The sequence below is a fragment of the Phodopus roborovskii genome, unplaced genomic scaffold (genome assembly GCF_943737965.1).
Source record: "Phodopus roborovskii unplaced genomic scaffold, PHOROB, whole genome shotgun sequence".
NCBI lineage: Eukaryota > Metazoa > Chordata > Mammalia > Rodentia > Cricetidae > Phodopus > Phodopus roborovskii.
Genome location: NW_026126514.1, coordinates 13,202,428 through 13,223,697, shown reverse-complemented (window position 1 = coordinate 13,223,697; position 21,270 = coordinate 13,202,428). Strand labels below are relative to the sequence as shown.

General features: G+C 37.8%; 1 protein-coding gene across 1 annotated transcript in view; it reads left to right on the top strand.

Moving 5' to 3' along the window:
• Positions 1-20,049, top strand: part of Fscb (fibrous sheath CABYR binding protein) — a 28,341-nt gene extending 8,292 nt beyond the window's left edge. The window contains 1 exon segment of the mRNA XM_051196054.1: positions 19,937-20,049. Coding sequence (XP_051052011.1) covers positions 19,937-19,944 — 8 coding nt within the window. The 3' untranslated portion in view covers positions 19,945-20,049.
• Positions 20,050-21,270: the final 1,221 nt, after the last annotated feature.

Sequence of the window (21,270 nt, the reverse complement as noted above, 5' to 3'; positions counted from 1 at the left end):
TGGGGTTATCTATTTCTTAATAATTTTAAATATTCAGCAGAATAAAATCTCAACATTTCTCCCTTTCCTTTCTTCTCTCCAACCCCTCTTGTGACTGCTCTAGTTCATGACATCTTGTTCTTTGATTATTATATATACATGCATATTTATACATATATACTATGTATATATATATTTGTAAATGTATAATATATGTGTATATGTATACAAAGTGTATAAATACAACTTGTTTGCCCTTCTTAGTGTTGCTAGTATTTGCATTTCAGGGCTGACTACTTGCTATTGTATAACCAATTGGGTGGTTCGTCCCTAGGAATACCAATTCTCCCTCTCTTAGTCTTCATTTAATGGTATTATCTCTTCTGGGAGTTAATAGGCTGAATTTGGCTTTTGACCTCTTTTCTTCTCTCAGTCATCTTTCTCATGAAATGATGATGCTGTCTCCAAGGGCCATATTCACAGATGCTAGTTTTTAAGATACAGTTTGAACCACTGTATTCCAAACATGTTCATGGTAAGAGTCATAAAGAGATTGTCGTTAAGAACATAGGTTCTCAGGCCTTAATTCTAAAAATTCTGATCAAGTCTTAAACAAGGACTCCAGATATTTCTTTAGGTTAGCAGCTTTCTTGTTAGAAGCACCAGGGGAGATGATTACATGAGTGTGGTTTAAGTCTTAACATATGTACAGAGTGAGAATCCCTAAAAAAGAAGATTGAGGTGTACATAGTTTTAATTTTCCTATATGATGCCAATGTGCAAATACTATGAAGCTTACTAAGAATTTTATTTTAAACAAGGCTAACATCTATTTTGGGTCTGCACCCATGGCTTTCCTTTACATTTAGGGAAAATAGTGATGTCTTCAGACAGAGTCTTTATGCAATCAAATAACCCTGTTCGGATGGCAAAGATTCAAGTTCAATTTGACCCAAACTACAACTTTTCTCTAAGAGGATTTCTCACCTTTCTACCATTAATATTTGTGTCTTGGGGGTGTTACGTATATTATGATGTTTAACAGAGTCCTTGAACCCACCACATGAAAACAGCAGTGTCTCTAGTTGTTAAAATGTTTTTAGACATTGGCAAATGTCCTTGGAGATAAAAATTACACCCATTTGAGAATTACTTTAAGAGATAAAAAAAAAGCCCAGATTATAATTTAATCAAACTTAAAAACATCTTTGTGTGCTATACATTTACTGGAGCTCATCCCAGAAAACCACACCTGGACACAATGCACAGATCAGGAAATTGTGGCAACCAACAGAAATATCTACTTTACAACTCCTGAAATCTGTGGCTTAGGGAACATCATAAAAGAGGGATGGAGAGAGTATAAGGTCAAGAATATGAGGAAGTCTAACTATGAAACAGTCTCTGCAAGAAATGGCTTTACAAATGAGAATGGGATAATGTTGAGACCAAAGGACATATTAACATGGAAGGTTCCACCCCTATACTAAAAACTATAGACAACCATTGATTCCTTGGAAAAGGAGGATTAGTCTTTCCCATGTATAAGCCTACATATTGATTGTCCAATGCAGGGTGGTTATCTCTGAAGTCATACATATACAAACATTGGAAATGAACTCAGTATGATATATATGTATATGTATATAGGTTGAGTAGGTGAAGCAAGTTGTATATGTTTATGTATACACATATATTATACACACATGTACATATACATATGTTAGACATATATACATGTATAAATACATAAACACACACACTCACACACATACATACATATGTATATGTATATGTATGCATACATATACATATATATACTCTAAATATATGGTAGAACAGTATCATTTTATTTGCACATGTCAAAATTATTTTTCAAATAAAGTTTGACAAACTATCCATTTATTTTAACAACTGGATATATAAACATAAATATTGATAATAATGATATAAGGGATAATATGTATATAATACATTCAAAGACTTTTAATTAGAATGTATATTTTTTCATTCATATTTTCATTAATAAGTATGTACATCATTTCCACCACCATCTTTCCTCTGACACACACATATACACACAAACCACCTAGGTCCATTTAGTGTTCTTTGTATGAATACTAGTTTAGGGCTGAGCAGTAGGACTTAATAAGCTATCAGATTTCTCCCACCACACTGGCATATCTACTGGTGGTATCGTTATGTTGGTCTTGTTTAGGTGACCATACTGTTGAGACTTCACTGATGTCTCTTCCCTGTCATATATAGTAGATATTATCTTACAATAGAAATTGTGGTTCTCTGGATCTTGTACTATATCTCTTCTTCAGAAATTAGAAAAGCATTTAAAATTTTGTTTTGGTAATTTTTAAAATCGCACCTTTTTGTTTTGGGGATTTATCAAAATTGGTGAATTTTATGTCAGTACTTGTCACTTGTATGAACCCAACTGATAGGATATTCCTTTTATCAAAGTAATCAAACTGTGAAGTTGAGCATGCTACTTCTGGTATTTGATGGGTTCCTAAAGCCACTTTCAGCTCTGGTAATTTGATAGAAGGACTTAGAATTAAAACAACAACAACAATAACAACAAATCCTATTATACTCATTATTGTGATTAGATTCGAGAAAAAATACAAACCAAACTCAGCCAATGGAACGAACTCAAAGAGTGGGGCCTAGAAGGGCTCTAAATAAGATTTTAGTATTCAGGATACACTGTTCTCTTAGAAGTGATGTGTGATAGTAACTACATATGGGCATCAATCAGGGATGCACATCCAAGTTTCAGTATTCAGTGTCTTTATTAGGACTCCATAGTGTGTGTGTGTGTGTGTGGGTGGGTGGGTGGGTGGGTGGCTGGTTCATTCACTGTCCATGCATTTGATCTCAGGTTTTATGTTCATAGAAACTGTGTTGTCTAAGTGCTATACCTTAACACATTTTGTCTTTCTGATATGGGAAGTACTACTTTAAGATTATTTAGAAAGGAAAACCAGACCCTAAGGTTCAGTGTGACTCACCCCTTGTCCTAAAGACAGATCTTCCAGATACAAAATAAATTATATCCTACTCTTATAAAGGTGAGGGTGAAACCTACAATCCACACTGCCAGAAAAGCTAGGAAACAAGGAGGATCCAAAGAGAGACATACATAGTCCCCCTGAGGGGAAAGGGACAAAAATCTCCCAAGCAAATTGGGAGCATGTGGGGAGGAGAGAGGAAGTTAGGAGAAAGAGAAGGGGAGAAGAAGAGGGGAGAGGAGGACATGAGAGAGCAGGAAGATTGAATCAGGGGAAGAATAGAGAAGAGCAACAAAAGAGATACCATAATAGAGGGAGCCATTATAGGTTTAAAGAGAAATCTGGCACTGCGGAAATGTCCAGAGATCTACAAGGATGTCTCCAGCTAACAATCTAAGCAATAGTGGAGAGGCTACCTTAAATGCCCTTCCTCAATAATAATATTGATGACTACCTTATATGCCACCCTAGAGCCTTAATCTAGTAGGTGATGGAAGCAGAAGCAGAGACCCACAGCTAAATACTAAGCCAAACTCCTGGAATCCAGTTGCAGATAGGGAGGAGTGCTGAGCAAAGGGGTCAAGACCAGGCTGGAGAAACCCACAGAAACAGCTGACTTGAACAAGGGGAACCTCATGGACTCCAGTCTGCTAGCTGGGAAACCAGCATAAGACTGACCCAGACCCCCTTGAGCATGGGTGTTAGTTAGGAGGACTGGGCAGTCTATGGGACCTTTGGTAGTGGATCAGTATTTATCCCTAGTATGCGAATGGACTTTGAGAATCCATTCCACATAGAGGTATACTCTCTTAGCTAGACACATGGGGGAGGGCCTAGGCCCTGCTACAAATGATATGACAGATTTTGAAGGTCCCCCATGGAAGCCTTACCCTCACTGGGGAGCAGAAAGGGAATGAGATGGAGGTTGCGGGGGGGGGGGGGACAGGAGGAGAGGAAGGTGAGGGTATTAGGATTTACATGTAAAACAAGCTTGTTTCAAATTTAAATAAAAATATTATCATTAAAAAAAAAAAAAAGGTGAGGGTGAAAGCCAGGTTTCTGGTTGACTTAGGCTAAGTTCTTTACTGAATAATAAGTGAAAATTTATGCATAGAGGTCATCTATGCATATGTTTTCAGTGACTACTGTCCATATGCTTCAGATACTTCCATTATTGCTTTAAACCACATATAAATTTATAAGAACAGTTTTAGAGGACATAAGAGTAACTATTTTATATCACATGTTATAATATCATTTTTGTTTCAAAAGTTTAAGTTAAAGAAAAATATTTCTTTTAAATGGTATATCTTTGGATATATCTTTGGAATGGGACTTCACAGCTTTGCTTTTTGATTGCTTGTGGTTTCTTTCGTAATAATCTCTGTCTGTGACAAAGAAATTAACTTGCTTAGCTGTAAGAGCTACACTTCTCTGCCTCTGCAAGAACAAATATTTAGAGTGTAGTTCTGGTTCACATTGTTCTAGTAAAGTGGGGATTTTCTTCCAATATGACCTCACTATCCTTAGGGAGTTGGTTAGATTTCCACGACCATGATTTCCTTCTTGCTGATTGGATCTTTAGGGAGCTATTAGTTACTGTAAAGGATTGGGTACCACTACTGCATTTTTTTTTTTTTGTCATAATGGTCATTGTTTTAGTTCATAGGCGTCAATCATATCTGGGTAGGGATTGTTAGTTTCTTCCCTCCCTTGAAGCTTCTATGGTGCCTTCTAGTACCATGAAGAGCTAGTCTATGGGGAGGAGGAATTTGGGTCAGTTCTAGTGAAGGGGCTTTTTGTGTTCTGTGTCTGATGTGCAGGTGTCTTCAGGACTTACCTATCACCTCTTGGGAAAACTAAGGGCAATATCAATAACCTATAATGTGTGGGAATCTCTTAGACATCCTTCACAAGAGGTCTTCTCATGCCTGGTTTTATGGTTTTTGTTAGGTGGTCTTGGCTTTTGGAAGGCTCATTGGCAGCCAAGTGGGACAACTTCATTTAAATTCTACATGTATGTATACAGCAACTTATCTGTGTATTGTATTTTTAAAGATAGTTAATAATATCAGTTCCTATGACCTTTTCAAACATCCTTACTGTTATTATCTTACCTCTCCCTCCAATACAACTCTATTACCCAAGTTCAGGAAACATGTGGAAGAGGGTGGGGGAGAAAGATTGTAAGAGTCAGAGGAATAGGGAAATTGCTGTGAGTTTGTGTCTTTGGGAAATGTTAGAGGTTACACCCATAATGTTTCACTAACAACAGACATTCTAAAATGGACAGATGGAGGTGCTCTTTAGGCCTCAGCCATTACAGGTAACTAATGAATGCTGAGTGGGATAAAGAAATTTCCTCAAGGGAGATCACACCAATTTGTTATTTAGTGCCAAGTGGAAAGCCTTGAAAACATGTGTCCAAGTAACATTATACAGACCAAGCAGGTTGAACTTTATGTACTAACCAATATATATATACATATACATATATATGTATATATATGCATATACATATATATTCACATTCCTAAATTCATAAATACATATACATGCACACATATATTACTAAATGCATAAAGCACACACATATTCCCAAATACATATCTACAAACTAATATATGATATATAGAATATATAGAATGTATGTATATATACACACACACATGCACACACACACACATATATATATATTTGTGAGTGATAGCAATTAATGAAACAAAGAGGCCATAAATTTAATAGAGAGCAAGTAGTGATGTATAGGAGGTTTTGCAGAGAGTAACAGAAATGGGAAATGATGTAATTATAGTATATTCTCAAAAATAAAAGAAATTATTAAAAATAGTGATAGACTCATGGGAGTTTCCATTGCATCAGCTTTTTACCTGACCAAAAATGTGCCTCCATCAAGGTGCTCACTATCTATAATTCCTAGCAAAAGTGGATGATAGGTAGCCTGAACTGTCCATCTTCTATAATTAGATTGGTGACTATCTCATTGTCATTAGTGAAACTTCCTCCAGTAACTGATGGAAGCAGATGCAAAAATCCACAGGCAAACAAACACTAGGCAGAGCTCTGGGAATTCTATTGAAGAGATGGAAGAAGGATTGTAGGAACAAGGGCAGGGGTAGGAGGGCATCAAGGTCATCACTAGGGAACCCTCAAAGACAACTAATCCAGGCTCATAGGAACTCACAGACTCTTAACTGATAGCTGGGGAGCCTTCATGGGACTGACCTAGGCCCTCTACATATGTGTAACAATTGCATGGTTGATCTATTTGTGGGACTTCTAGCTGTGGGAACAGGGGCTGTCCCTGATGCTTTGGCAGGCTTTTGGGGACCTATTCCTTATACTGGATTGCTTTGCCCAGCCTTAATACAAGGGGCAGAGGGGAGCTTAGTTCTACCTCTACTTGATATGCCATGCTTTGTTGACACCCATGGGAGGCCCATTTCAGAACAGAAACAGAGGAGGGATGGACTGGGCACAGGGGAGATGGGAGAGGGCATGAGAGAAGAGAAGAGGGACTGGAACTAAAATAAATGAATAAAATTAATTAACAAAAAAGTCATATCCTTAGCCATGCGGTAGTGCTGCATGCATTTAATCTCAGCACTCGGGAGGCAGAGGCAGAAGCAGGTACATCTCTGTGAGTTCGAGGACAGCCTGGTCTACTGTTTGAGTTCCAGGACAGGCTCCAAAGCTACACAAAAATTCTGTCTCGAAAAACCAGAAACAAACCACACCAAACCAAAACAAAGAAGTCATATCCTCAAAAAGTGAAGTTTAAAGGAAGGCTTGTGTAAATACATCCTTAGTAGTGGGAAAAAATAGTGATAGCAACTGCATATGGCAATATCTTCTATGTCTTCTGTTTCTTATGATCAATGCTTTCCCCTGTATCAGTTTTGCTCATCATAGTCTTTTGAAATTTAAATTTATCTCAAATTTTAACATCATCTAAGCCACTTTAATATGTCAGCTAGTAACTGATCAGCTAGAATTTGCACTGAGGTGTTCAGGTACCATGTTTTTCCACTGTTGCTAAACTCTATGATACCATGGAGTGCATGATTCACAGGATCTTAGAACTGGCTAGGGATATAAAAGTAGTATTTGCAAAATATTGCCAATAAACCCTGGTGACACAACAGATACTCAGAGAAATTTTGCATAACATGGCTTAATAAATGCAGTTGTGGATGACCCCAACTAACAATCTGAGCAACAATGGAAATGCTACCTTAAATGTCCTTCCCTGATAATGAGATTGATAGCAAACTTATATGCCATCATAGAGCCTTCATCTAATAGCTGATGGAAACAGAAGCAGACACCCACAGCTAAACACTGAGTTGAACTCCTGAAATCCAGTTGCAGAGAGGGAGGAGTGATAAGAAAAGGGGTAAAGACCAGGCTACAGAAACCTAGAGACTGCTGACCTGAACAAGGGGGAGCTCATGGATCCCGACTGGAGTTGGGAAACCAGCATTGGACCAACTCAGACCCCCTGAATGTGGGTCTCAGTTTGAAGAACAGAACAGTATAAGGAACCTCTGACAATGGAACCAGGATGTATCCCTGGTGCATAAAAGAACTTTGGAAGCACATTCCCCATGGAGGGATACTCCCTTACCCTAGAGGCAGGAGGGTGGGCCTAGTCTCTACTCCAAATGACTTGACAGACATTGATGAACCTTCTTAGAAGGCATCACCCTCCCTGTGGAATGGGGGGTGGGATGGAAGGGGTTTTGGGGGGCATGGGAGGGAGGGAAGGAGGAGAGGGAACTAGGATTGATATGTAAAATAAGAAAAAATTATATACATATATATATATATATATGTATATGAGAATCATTTTGTTTTTCTGCTTAAATTACACTTCTATATGGCAAGCTAGAAAAATTTGTTTCAGCCAATGCAAAGTTTTATAGTTTCTTACATGAGTTTTGTGGATCTTGACACAGGATGGTTTTGTCTGCAGAGATGGAGTAAAGAACTCATCATGGTCTCTTTTACAAAACTTCAAAGTCCTGATGATGACTTCCAGGGATGCACTTTTATATCTCATTGTCTTCTCAACACAGTAACATCAGTGACATTTTCTTAGTTTATGTGTGATTCCTTTATGTGTTACACTCATTGAGTATTATGGCACATTTCTTCTAAATATAAACATTTGTTACAAGTGAGAAAGTTGGTGTGACTCACTGTTATAGAACTTTGGTCCTACTGTTTTACTTATGACAAAGTTTCCTGTTACCTTTTAGACAAATATCCATGCCATTTTATAACACCAGCATCTTCATTTCCTATCTTCTAACTGAAATCATGACTTGATCCTTCTTACGCAGTTTTGCAGCTAAAATTATTTAAGGTATTCTGATAGTTTTAGTGGTTGTTAAGAGACTTCGATAGTTTTAAGACAGCCAAATGTTTATTTGTTTATTCATTTATGGTTATACTGGGAACTGATCCCGGAACCTTGTACATGAGAGTCAAGCACTCTACCCTCAACTCGCTAAGTCAGTGGTTCTCAACCTGTGGGTCATGACCCCAACAGGAATCACATATCAGATATCCTGCATATCAGATATTTACATTACAGTTCATAACAGTTGTAAAATTACAGTTATGAAATAATAACAAAATAATTTTACAGTTGGAGGTCACCATACATAAGTAACTGTATATAAGGGTCACAGCATTAGGTATGTTAAAAACTACTGTTCTATTTGAAACATGTTTATTGATGGGTAGATAGTTCCTCAGAATGAAGTTGAAAAGCAATATTTCACATCACAGTGAACAATAAGTACCAAAAATCATAAACAATAGTATGGAAAGCTGCCTGGCAATACATGAATTGGATCCCTTTGAAACACCCAGTTCAGCAAGCACAAGTTCTTCTCAGTCCTTTTAAGAAATAATTCCAAGATTAGTAGAGATCATTAAATGCTGTGCCTGGCAAAAAGATAGTTACAATAATTCCTTATGTTGAGTAGTTATTTGCATTTTTATATTTTCCAAATGTGTTTAATCAATGCAGAATAACAGCAAAGAGTTCTCCCTCAGACTTTTTCGTATTTGACTTGGAAGCTTTGTTCAATGTTTTGATATTGTTCTTCTACTTGGTGACGTTTCAAAGGGAAATGTGTTTTTTTTTGAAGAATCGCCCATTATGATTTCATTATCTGACATCTTATGCTTCATAACCCTGAGTCACAGAATTTTCCCGAGGCTTATTTCCCCATCCTTAGTAAGAGAAAAATTGTGACTATATAAAAATATGTAGCTTGAAATACAGCCCATAAATGGAAAGGCTGAGAAGAACATTTCTCTAAACAGTGGCACTTAAGTTCTTGTTCAGTGATCAGGTATATTGTAATTATGTTGCTCATGTATTGAAAATAATTGCTGGGGTTGAACCCAGGCTCACAAAAATTAGCTCCTAGTGCAGCCAAGTTTTAAAACCTTTGTCTTAGTGAATCTGGTAACTTGAGAACTCTTGTTGGACACTTGTTACATGGCTATTGAGAGATAGTTTAGGATGGAAGTAAAACACTGACAGCAGGGATAAAGATGTGAAAAAGGATACGGCTGATAGTGAGAGATGGTGAGAAGTAATAGACACAACTGGGTGATGGGTTGGATAAGGGGTGAAACAAATAATGAAAATCCTAAATTAAGAGGTAACTGTTATAGGGACTGTAGAGATAACTGATCTCAAGATCGAAAGACAAACATGGAGATTATGTCCATTAAACTAAGCACATACGAAAGAACTCTGTGCTTTCTACACAATAGAGGGGCATTGAACGGCAGAGCAGAGGAAGGAAAGAGAAGGGTAGCCAGGAAAGATGAAGCAAAAACTGGCTTTTGAGCATGAGGCAGACATTCCAGTCTTTTTTCTGCATGTTTTGTTGTATCCCTTTTGTAAAGATTTGTTTTACTTTTAATTATGTGCATATGTGTCTATATATGAATATGAGTGTAGATGCCTTTGGAATGCCAGAGGAGGCCAGGAGCCTAAGTTCCTTTGGAGCTAAAATTAGTGGTAGTTATGAGGCACCCAATTCAATATAGGTATTGAAGCAAGTTGTGGGGTTTCTTCGAGATCAGTATATGCTCCTAACCACTGTCTCCAGTCTCTGGCTCTGAGTGTAGAACTTGAGAAATTATTGTGACACCTGAGAAACTGTGGGTATCACTAGAGTTCAATTACAAGTGGGGGTTAGAATAATGTAGAAATGCAGGGAAAGCAAAGTCTGGCTCTATAAGATGGTGCCTTCTTGTTCCAGAAGAGTACAAGGAGAAATAGTGGGAAAGCACAGGGTGGTTACCCAAACAGGAAAAAATAGAGAGGGTAGGATCCAGGGACCCTACAAAATAACCAACCCAGCATCTGTTTATCAGACTTCCAGCCTTAGGCTTCTCTGTCCTCTTTCTCCTTTCTCTGTTACTTGGTTGTTTGTATTTCTTGGTTATTTATTTATTTATTTATTTATTTATTTATTTATTTATTTATTTATGTTTAGTTCATTTGAGGGAGTGAGCTCAGCACCCCCTAGGCAATCATCTTTACCTCCATTTCATTTCATTGAAGACTCATCTGAAATTTTAGAAGACCTCGATTTAGGATCCTATGGAGAAGGATGGGAAAGTGCTCATGGCTTTTGATACTTCAAAAGCCCCTTCATGACGACTAGGACCAGTATAACAGGAACCCTAGTGAGCCCCTACTAATGGAGTAGGACACATGAATATTTTATGGATGGAAGGACATATCTTTGTTGAGGCTTTGGTGGAGCATCAACAGGGTGTCTTTTGCTGCTAACCCTAAACCAAGAGATAAGGAATGACCAAAAGGAAATGATAGTCTTCTCAGGGAGGAAGTGTGGAAGAGGGAAGATACCCCCACTATTCAATGTACCCAGAAAAGATCCACAGGGAAGGCATTCCTCTGTCTTGATAACTTTCTCACCCCATTTCTGGCTCCTAGGGGTAAAGTATTTGAAGGAAGGGAAAACTTCTTCCTCAAGAAAAAAATCAAAATAGTTTTAAGTTTTCTAATATAGAGCAAAGAAAGTGATAGTAAGCTTGCTCAGAGTTCCAGGTGAAATTCAAATGGTGGCAGCTATGAGTGAGGTAGAATGGACAGTTCAGTCACTGTGAAGGAATGCTTTCTTGGTTGTTATCATCCCTGAGGGGTTTTGGGCTCTTTTTCCAGAACTTTCATGGTTTGTCCTTGCTCTTCCTTGGAGTACTCAAGAGACAGACCCAGAGAGTTATCACGATATCTGAACTTTGAGGCTGTAGCTAGGATTGTAGGCACAGGCTCTCCCTTATCTGGACTGTGAGGTGAATGGAAAATTTCCCCTCCACACACTCATGGTCTTTCTCCAGCCCAGGTTCCCCAGTTTTGTGTGTTCAGAACTCCCCACTGATCTTCCAAGAAACAAGGGGCTTCAGAGGTCTTTGGGTTGGTGGGAGGCAGGGAAGGAAATGCTAGGAGGACAGGCTGTGGGTTTACCACAGGGGATGTGGTGGGGCTCAAGGGTGGGTTCCATCTCTAACCCTGAATTTACAGCAGCCCTGAGCCAGGTGCTAGTCAAGTTTCTACCAGTAACAACTTACTTGGGTAGAAGACTGGACATGAGGTCTCTGCTAGGTTGCCTCTCTCTTCCCAGCATCTCCAAGTTTGTTCTTCTCAATTCTTCCTCTCTGTCTCTCTGTCTCTCTGTCTCTCTGTCTCTGTCTCTGTCTCTGTCTCTCTCTCTCTCTTTCTCTATCTCTCTCTCTCTGTGTGTGTGTGTGTGTTTCCTTTGTACCCTTACATCCCTGAGGCATCTTCAATTTTGTTTTTACTTTTAAGTTTCTATGACTTACACAGGCTAAGGAAAAAAATACTCCATATTTTCTAGATTACAGATAAGTGCATATCATGCTTTCTTACAGGTTATAAGTTTGATTTTTTAAAAGGGGGCAGGTAGAACACTTAATACCAGAGGTTTATTGAGATAATGGAACGTGAACAAGTTTCCTGTTATTTTATATTCATCAGTGAGGAATGAGAGTACAAGGCCCCATGCTTGTCTTGATACAATTTCCAGAGCACACAGAAGGAGCACACAGAAAGTATCTGGAAGGCATTCTAACATATCCTCTTTGGTCATACAGAGCTCATGAGCAAAGGCTCTGCTAGACTGTGTCCTTACCCATGGGAGGGTCTCTTTAATCCATGGGGCTTAAGAAAGGGACATCTAATATTTTTCTGCACACTGCCTTTTCTAAATACAATCTAAAGAATTGAAAGTAGTAGTCTCCAGTGGAAAATGTCATAGTACATGAAAACTACCAAAGTAGAAAGTCTCCACAGCTGAGTAGATCCTAGCATGGGTTGAGAGGTAAATGGACAGCTTTCTTAATGACTGAATTTTGATAGGCCATTACAGGTTCCATGTTTCCTTAGTACTTCACACTTTATGCAAAATATTGTCAATAAAGAAAGACTCTTTCAGGAAAGCCCCCAGAGACAACAGAGGGGTACATTAGGGATTGCAGAAACCACTCACTACTGTGGAGTGGGCTCTGATGTCTGATTGCTGTGCTTCAAGCACATTGGGTGAGTCTGTTCTGAGTTCTCACTTCATGGTTAAGAAATGCAGGTGCCATATATTGTTTCACTGTTACTGATGCTGCTTTTTTTCTTCAGACACCATGCTCTTGCTCTGCCCCTGGCTGGCTTTCTATGGCATGGAATCTCGAGGAGGGCAGCCAAAAGTGATCTTTCAAGTATCCCACCAGTTTTACCATAGACCTTTCTATCCTGATGGTCTTTGAGCTTATGACCACGTTTCCTCCCAGTTCTATACATCATGTCATATCAGGGTTGGCTTTAGGATTCTCTCATTGAGATTTTACCCTCTTCACTATTGCTTTAATGATTTTTTTTGAGATTATAATTTAATTGCAATATTTCTCCCTTCCCTTTCCTCTTTCAAGACTCTTCCATATACCCCTTGATAGCCTTCCCATTTAGGGACTCATTTAAATTTACGAATTGCTATTTCATGCAATATATGCATATCTATTCCCATATAACCTGTTGAGTTCATATAAAGCTATGTGTATGCTGTTTTCAGAGCTGAATGTTTGAGACTGAACAAACAGTCTTCCATTCCCAGCTTTCCTCAGTTGTCTATAGTACTTTTTTTTTTTTTTTATGGTTGAGGTCTCTTGGGCTTTTCTCCATTCAGTTATGCATGTTTACCTCACCCTTGGATGGTCAAGCTGTCGAAACTTTATGGGTTTAGCTTCTGACATTCCTAGGAGATATAATCCAATAGCAAACTCTAAATCCTATGGTTTTTACAATCTTTCTATATCCTCTTCCACTATGTTTCCTGAGTCTTAGGTACAGTAGTGTTTTTTTAGATGTATCCACTGGGACTGGACTCTACAACTCTACATTTTGGTTGGTTGTAGTTTTCTGTGCTGGTCTATCTGTTGCAAAGAGAATTTTCCTTGTTGAAGGGTGAATACTACTCTTATTTATGGGTATAAGGACAAAAGTTAATATATTGTTGTTAAGGATTATGTTGGACTAATAAATTTGTGATTGTGCATTCTCCAATAACCATGACTTCACTAACAACAAGTAGTTACATAGGACTCCATTACCAGACATGTTTTCCCTTTTGTTGATCACTCTGCTTTTGGGTTCCAGAATGGGTCAATCTTAAGCATCCCCTAGTATACCCCTGGATATTTGTATTTAGTGGAGTTTAAATATAACTGAGGGTATTACAATCTTTCAAGCAGTTGGTTACCATAAGTCTAGCCAAGATTTCAGGTAACATGTTGGTAAGGGCAGAAACTCGTATTGACTTTATTCTCCTTGATTATGGGTGTTTACTGCCAGTCATCGACCTTATAAAGTATAAAGACTGTAAAGAAACGATTGTCAATCCCTGTTCCCAATTTATAGCCCTGGAGTAGATAAGACTCATCTGGACAAATGTTATAAGGAAGATAGGCATTTTAGTCCAGTCAGAAAGGAAATATTATACAATATGGTAGGGCCTTAGATGAGTCAAATGTGGTCATCATGAGCTAATAGAGGAGAACTTACCAGGTGAACCTAAAATAAGCCCAGGGAAGAATTTTATGAGGAAGTGAGTCTTAGAAAAAGTAATATACGTGAGTAGATGGTGATGGGCAGGGAGTTTCCCAGCTAGTTAGGCATTATGAGAGAAGAGCATGCTAAGTAGGGATAGAGGATGCTTTCACATCTATACGTAGCTCAGGGGGGCTGTAATGTAGCTTTGGGGTAACAGTGTTGAGAAATACTACAGAAGCAGGCAGAGATTTGTGAAGGGCCTTATTCAATCATAAGGAATTGGGACTTTTTCATGAAGGCACCAAAGCCTGTTGAAAGATTTGAAGCTAACAAAGATGAGAGACACAGTTTTGTAAGAATTTGATGGAAGTATAAAGTATAAAGGATGTATTTCAGTTAGGGGATTTGGGATATAGGGGTCCTTGTTAGATGGTTCCTGAAATGATCCAGATAAAAAAATGATGAGGCTGGAAGTGGAGCATTGACAGACAGCAAGGATTAAGATGAGAAATCATGACTTGTATGGAGAGGAAACAGGCAGCTCTCAGTGATGGACTGAATGTGGGGTGACAGGAAAGAGACTATGAGGACTATGTGATGGAAATGTCATTTATAAAATGGGAGATCATCATGATATTAACAGGTGTAGGGCACAGTTCTAAACTGAGCTTGAGGAGTTTTAAATGCTTATGACATTGAAATGGAGCTGAGGCTTGAATGCAGCTCCTAGCATCCCTAGGGAGAGAGAGGTACAGTGGATTTGCATAACAAAGGAGGTCGTGCTAACAAATTGAAATTTCTGCAGTGATAAAAAAATGTTATCTAAAGAGTAATCTTATCTCCTCTGTGTGGATTATCCTTGTGTTGAATAACTGCAGTTGAAACTGTCAGGGGAAAGCAGAGCAATGAAATCTGCTGTCCAAGTTTGCCACCCATTTAACACACTGCTGTGTTCCTCTCAGTTTTGTGAACACAGCTTTTTCTTCCTTTTAGAAGTTGTGATCTTTGCCTTAGGATGGTGAAAAAGGTGTTTGGTGAAAGAAAAATCATTGCGTAGCTGGTAGCTGAATGCAACAGTTAAAAGAAAAAGGAAAGGGAGGTGAGAGGAATAGTTGGGGGATAAATTAAACATGAGTGAGCAAAGACTTTCAGCACTTGAAGCAATGTCAAAGATATAGGAGAACTGAGAATCTATATTGTGGTACAATCTAAGGAGAGTTGGACAAAACCAAGAGATGTTAGTAGCAGCAAGTGCATAGACAAAGCAAGGAAAACAAACATCTTTGTAAGATTTAGCATGTGCAGTTTTAGGTTTAAGCAGATTGAGTGATGTGGGGGGGAGATAAAATAGATTGAGTGAAGGAGAAAATGTGATGTATAAAGAAGTAACCAACCAACATGACCTTAGTGTTTCCTTTGACTTTGTTAAATTTTTTGATAGGGCTCTTTCTCTGACCTCCCTTTGCTTGGAGCACTTGCAAATGCATTTCCAAGCCATTTCTCCGCCTCTTTGAGGTGTAAAATCTCCCATTCCCTAGCCAGTCTTGTAACTCAGAAATGTCTTTCTCAAGGTCAGGTGAACCATACCTTTGAAAGAAAATCAGGGAAGACAGTCCCTTATTTCCCAGTTTCTATGGGAAGGTGGAGCAAAACTTGCCAATTTATGAAGTACAGATGGCCTAATCCTTTGGCCAACCTCCCCATCTCAGAGTCCTTTAGTACTGATTATTTCACCGTCATAGCTCAGGTGTTATATGCCTTTTGTTTTAGCAGAGTTAATTATTTTTCTCACTGTAATATTATATTCTTCACCCATTGCAACAGTCTCAAAGCATTTTCTGTCTGTTAGCTCCATCCTGTATGATTTCTCTCGGTTTGAATTGTTCACTCCTAAAGCAAGTCTCCATTTCCTGTTTTTAGCCTTAGTGAACAGTCTGCTTTCCCAAACTCTGTTAACATGGCTGCTCCTCAAACTCATCACGTCTCAGTTCTCAAACTCAGTTCTCAAACTCAATGGATATGTAAAATCTGTTGACTATCATATTCTGTTGTGTTAAGTGTTTTACTTACATATACTAATTCATTTATCCTTCAAAGTGCTAGTTATAAACTAGGTGCTTCCAATGTGCCAGATTTTCTTTTGTTAACAACAAATTGTCCGTGTATTAAAATAGCTGACATGGATATATGTAATTGTGATTTAAACCTCACTCCCTCAGTACTGAACCAAACAGCCTACTTATTGATGTCAGAAGGACCTTGCAAGTGAAAAAGATCCTTTGTGGACCATCTGACAATGGTCCTGGGTCTGAAACCCTTCTTCACCACATAGCATTTTTTTTCGTTTTTTGGTAATGATTCATACTCTTGACAAGCATCCAAACTGGTCTGTTTGGCTGTGTAACTCTGATTACCTCTGACCAAGAAAGAAAACATTTCTAGGGTGCTGGTTACAGAATTCTAATTGTAGAGTCACTCTGACTCTAAGTGTCTTTCTGAAAGTTGGGGCTGAGCCAGGGATTTCTGAACAACTTGTTTCTTCAGGAGAAGCATGGACAATGAGTCAGAAGCAGGGGCAGAGAGAACTGAGCTTTTAGCATAGAAGAGCATATTTTCCTCAGAATGTTGAGTCAGATTTTGTTTTGTCCTGCTTGTTTTAGATAGGCAATATCTGGAGTAGGAGAGAGAAAGGTGGGAAGGAAGGAAGGAAAGAAAGAAGACAGGAAGAAAAAGACAAAAGATAGAGATTAGGTAAAAAGTTACCAAAGTTATCCAGAGCAGTGTGTTTCAGTATGGCACTTTTAATACGTTACCTTGTCTTTTTTTTTTTTTTTTTTTTTTTTTTTAGTTTTAGTTTTTGTTTTTAATGTTAAAGCTAATGATGCCACAGAAATATACTATCCCTCTTTGGGAATATCCCCAATTGAACTTGTTTTATGCTTATGCATATATGATTTAGGAAATTTCTATAATACTATGTTTCTATAGTGTTAGTAATCGCTCCCTAAAGTAACTCCACATTAAACCTTTCTGTTCTGATATTTCTCTTCTCTTCTTCATCTCACTTATATTCTATCCCCAGACTGTGATGATCCCTCAGTTTCGTGTCTTATATGGGTACTCTGGCTCAAATTCATGTAACTAAAGAGTTAAAACATGTATGAGAGAAATTTCAAATCATATCCACATATGAGAGGAAACATGCCACATTTGGTATGAAACGTGAAAATAAATGGCTGACTTGGAAATAACGATTCTGAGTGACCTAACATATCCTGTTTCATGTGGCTTGTCTTTTCTCACACTCTCTCCCTCTCTCTGCTAAACTCAACTTTGGTCCCACAGAGTCCTATCCATTCTGTTTTCACTATGTATGTATTTTGTAGTACCCTCATTTTTCTTCTTCCCCTTAAAAAAAATCTCTTCTTTCTCTCCCATGGTCCAGTTTCTAGTACACACACACACACACACACACACACACACACACACACACACACACACACACAAACAAATCTAGGATCTTTTTTTTTCCTTTCTACCTGTGTGTTTTTCTTTCCTTTTTAAATTTATATTTTTCTTTTTTCTTTCTTTTTTTATTTTATATAACCAAGTCCATTTAAATGAAAACAAACATTTATAGACAATATTTGGGAATTTGGGCGTTGTTCTTTCCAAACTACTTCCTGCTGGTAAGGGGCACTGTCATGGGGGATTCGAAGAAGATTCAGAAATCCTGGCTGCAGTCTGTCAGGCTGCTTTGTCCAGCTGTTTTGAATGTAAATTTATATTTTTCAAATTTATATTTGAAACAAAGTTGTTTTACATGTCAATCCCAGTCCCCTCACCCATCCTGCCATCCTCTCCTATTATCCCTGAGAAAAATATGTAGTGCTTGCAGTCTGTCTTATTTCACTTAATGTAACAATTTCCAGTTCCACCATTTTCCTGCAGATGTCATCAGTTCATTTTTCTCTATGGGTGAATGAAATCATATTGCTTATATATGCACCACATTTTCACATTCACTCATCAGTTGATAGACATCTGGGCTGGCTCCATTTCTCAGCTACTTTGCATAGTACAGCTCTAAACATGGACATGTAAGAAGAAAACTTAAGGTTTTAGAGATGGCTCATGGACTTATACAGGTTGCCAAGTCTGAGGTCTATAAGGCCAATGGCAAGCCGGAGATCCAGGAAAGAATTCTCTTTTCCTTTGTGGTGGAGGTGCTCTTCAGTGTTCTTCTCTTTAAGCCTTTCCCCTTGCAGAGACCCTCCTGTCTCATGGACAGTAATATACTTCCTCATAGTAACAATTGATTTAGAAGTTGACCATATCTAAAAGTGAGTGACTACATATCTGAGTGTGGTGGGCTATCCAAATCAACACATAAGGTAAACTGTCACATTGCTTTATGTATGTTTATGCTTAAGACTTTCAGGAAGCCTATGAAGTGTTTTCTTTTTATCAATTTTGCTTTATAGATTGTGAAATTGAAAGATGATAGGTAGTTTGACTTGCATGGCAGAGGGAGTAAATGTCAGAGCATAGATCCAAAGTGGTAGTCTGGTTTAATGTTCTAAACAATGATAGGTAGTTTCATGTACAAGTCAATAAAAACAAGGAAGCATTGAAGTCCAGAAAGACAGGAAGGAAAAACCACAGTAAAGTTTCAGGTTAGGTGAAAGAAAGTAAATGGGACTCCGCCAAAGCAGAGGGAGGCCATGCTTCAACCTGAGACTGATGGCAGAGTGTGCAACCTAGGAGAGGCACAGACAACTTCAGGCTGCAGCCATGATGGTGAGAGAGTTCACTTATTGGCTTGAAGGCCCTGTACTCAGGATGATGGAATGGAATTTAGTGTGGTCATTTTCTTAATTCTCACAACCACACTATAAGCTAGTTATTTTCTTATTTTGCAAATGCAGCAATTAGGCCATTAATTTTAAAATACATAATCCCCATAGTTATTACACAGTTATCATATAGTGAAATTTTAACCCATGACACTATGAGATTGGGGAAGATTGCCCACCTCGTTTTGTGATCTGTCTATTTGTGTCCAGGAACTTGTAGTCTTGGATACTGTGCACTGTGTGTTACAAGTAACCTCTCCACAAAGGCTTTTTGTTTGTTTATTTTTTGGTCACATGTATTCTCCTTATATTGACATTCTCAGACTCTATTGCACATAATAATCCATGATAAAGAAATATGGTTGCAGAACCTCAAATCTAAGAAATTCTAATCTGAATGGGTCCCATGAACTTAAAGAGACCTCCTAGGCCACACTGAAACACATGACTAGCAGAACACACGATGATGTCTGAAGGGCTAGGACAAGTTCTATTCATGACACTTAATGGTCTGTTGCTGCATATAAACCTGTTTGGTAAACTCCATGGGTTAACACTGTGTAAACATGTATATGTTTGTTTATAGCTGAAAATGAAATGTTGGGAATTTTCATTGGTTAAAATGATCTTTCAGAATTGCTCATTTTTATTATTCATTTGCATTAAGTAAATATTTTGGCCGAACCTGGCTCTTTCTTTTGAAATGTTTAATTTTATACATCAGAGACAACCCTGACCTAAGTCATAATATTTTAGTTTACTAAAATGTGATATTGGAAAGTATAAACTTGCTATTTTATCTCCTCATACTTGACATTGAAGTATGTTTTAAAATTACAATTCTGCACATTGATATCATATGTGTTAAATATGAATATTCCAAATGTATGTGTATTTATGACTAATATGCTCTTATTTTGTTACTTTCCACATTTCACTTCCAGGTCTTTGATGAAGGTTCATCCTCTTTTCAACTTCTGCAGTCCCAGGCCTGCCTAACGTTGAAATAAAGGAGCCACAGGGGATTTTGATAAACCACCATTCTTGGATAAAATGCTATGATGGGCAGCTTCATGGTTGTGAATCTCGACAGTGGCAGTGGCACTTGGGTGTTATGCATTAGCACCTTCACTTCACTGTAGAAATATAATAATGGAATTAGTTACCCTTTACAGGGCATTTCTCACAAATACAAGAGTGTCCAATGCACAGAGGAGAATTGTGGGGCACAACCTAATGGAGAGTCAGATTGTTACTGGCCCAGTGACAGAAAGCACTCAAGTGGCTGAAGAGGCACTGAGTTAGGAAATCTGTTCCTTCAAGGCTTTTTATAATTCTGACAAACACCTCATGGGAACTGTGGGACACTGGTGGTGATCTAAGGTTAAGAGGCTGGAAACATCTGTAAGGAAACCAATGGCTTATCTCTGCTCTTTCTATACTCTAAGGAGATGAGCAAATTGTATTAAAAATACCATGGAGACTGAAAAAAGATAAGGCATATTTCAAAGAAAATAAATAATAATAATTATAATGATATTAATAATAATATACTATAAAAAACTAACCAAAGACGTTATAAAATCCTCAATTTGAGTAAATTCTCACCATTTAAAAGTGGCGTTCCAGACTGATCCTGACTTGTTCAATGAGCTGAAACACAGGGACAATCAATCATGTGTTTCAAGTGTTTAGTATGTGATTTTGAGTCTCATATCTTTTTAATGAAATTGAAGCATTTGAGGCATTATGTTGAGGATATAATTATTTGGAACTTTTTGTGATTCTATACACTGTCTATGTCTTTTTGGTTTTGATAGTCTTACAATGATTATATACCTATTTATGGTACAATGTGGTATTGGTTTTGGAATACAAAAGAAAATGGTCGACTCACAATAGTTAGTATACCCTAAACTTTTACCTTTTTTTTTTTTTGAGTGTATTTAAGTTCCTCACCTCTAATTTATCATTCAAAATTATTAATTTTTTTATTATATCCATTTTTACTATACCCCAGAACACAGTACTTACTTCTTTTATTTATAATTTTGTCCCTATTAGCTATCTCCTTTTCTAGCTTCTGATAAGTATTCTATTTTATACATTTACAGGATCAACTGTTACTGTTACACATAAGTGTGAGATCATGAAATATCTATCTTTCTGTGTCTGATGTATTTCAACTCATGCAACATCCTCTAGACCCATTCATGTTTTCAGAAAGGACAGAAGTTTTTGCCTTTTTATGGCTAAGTAGCATTCTACTGAATACATA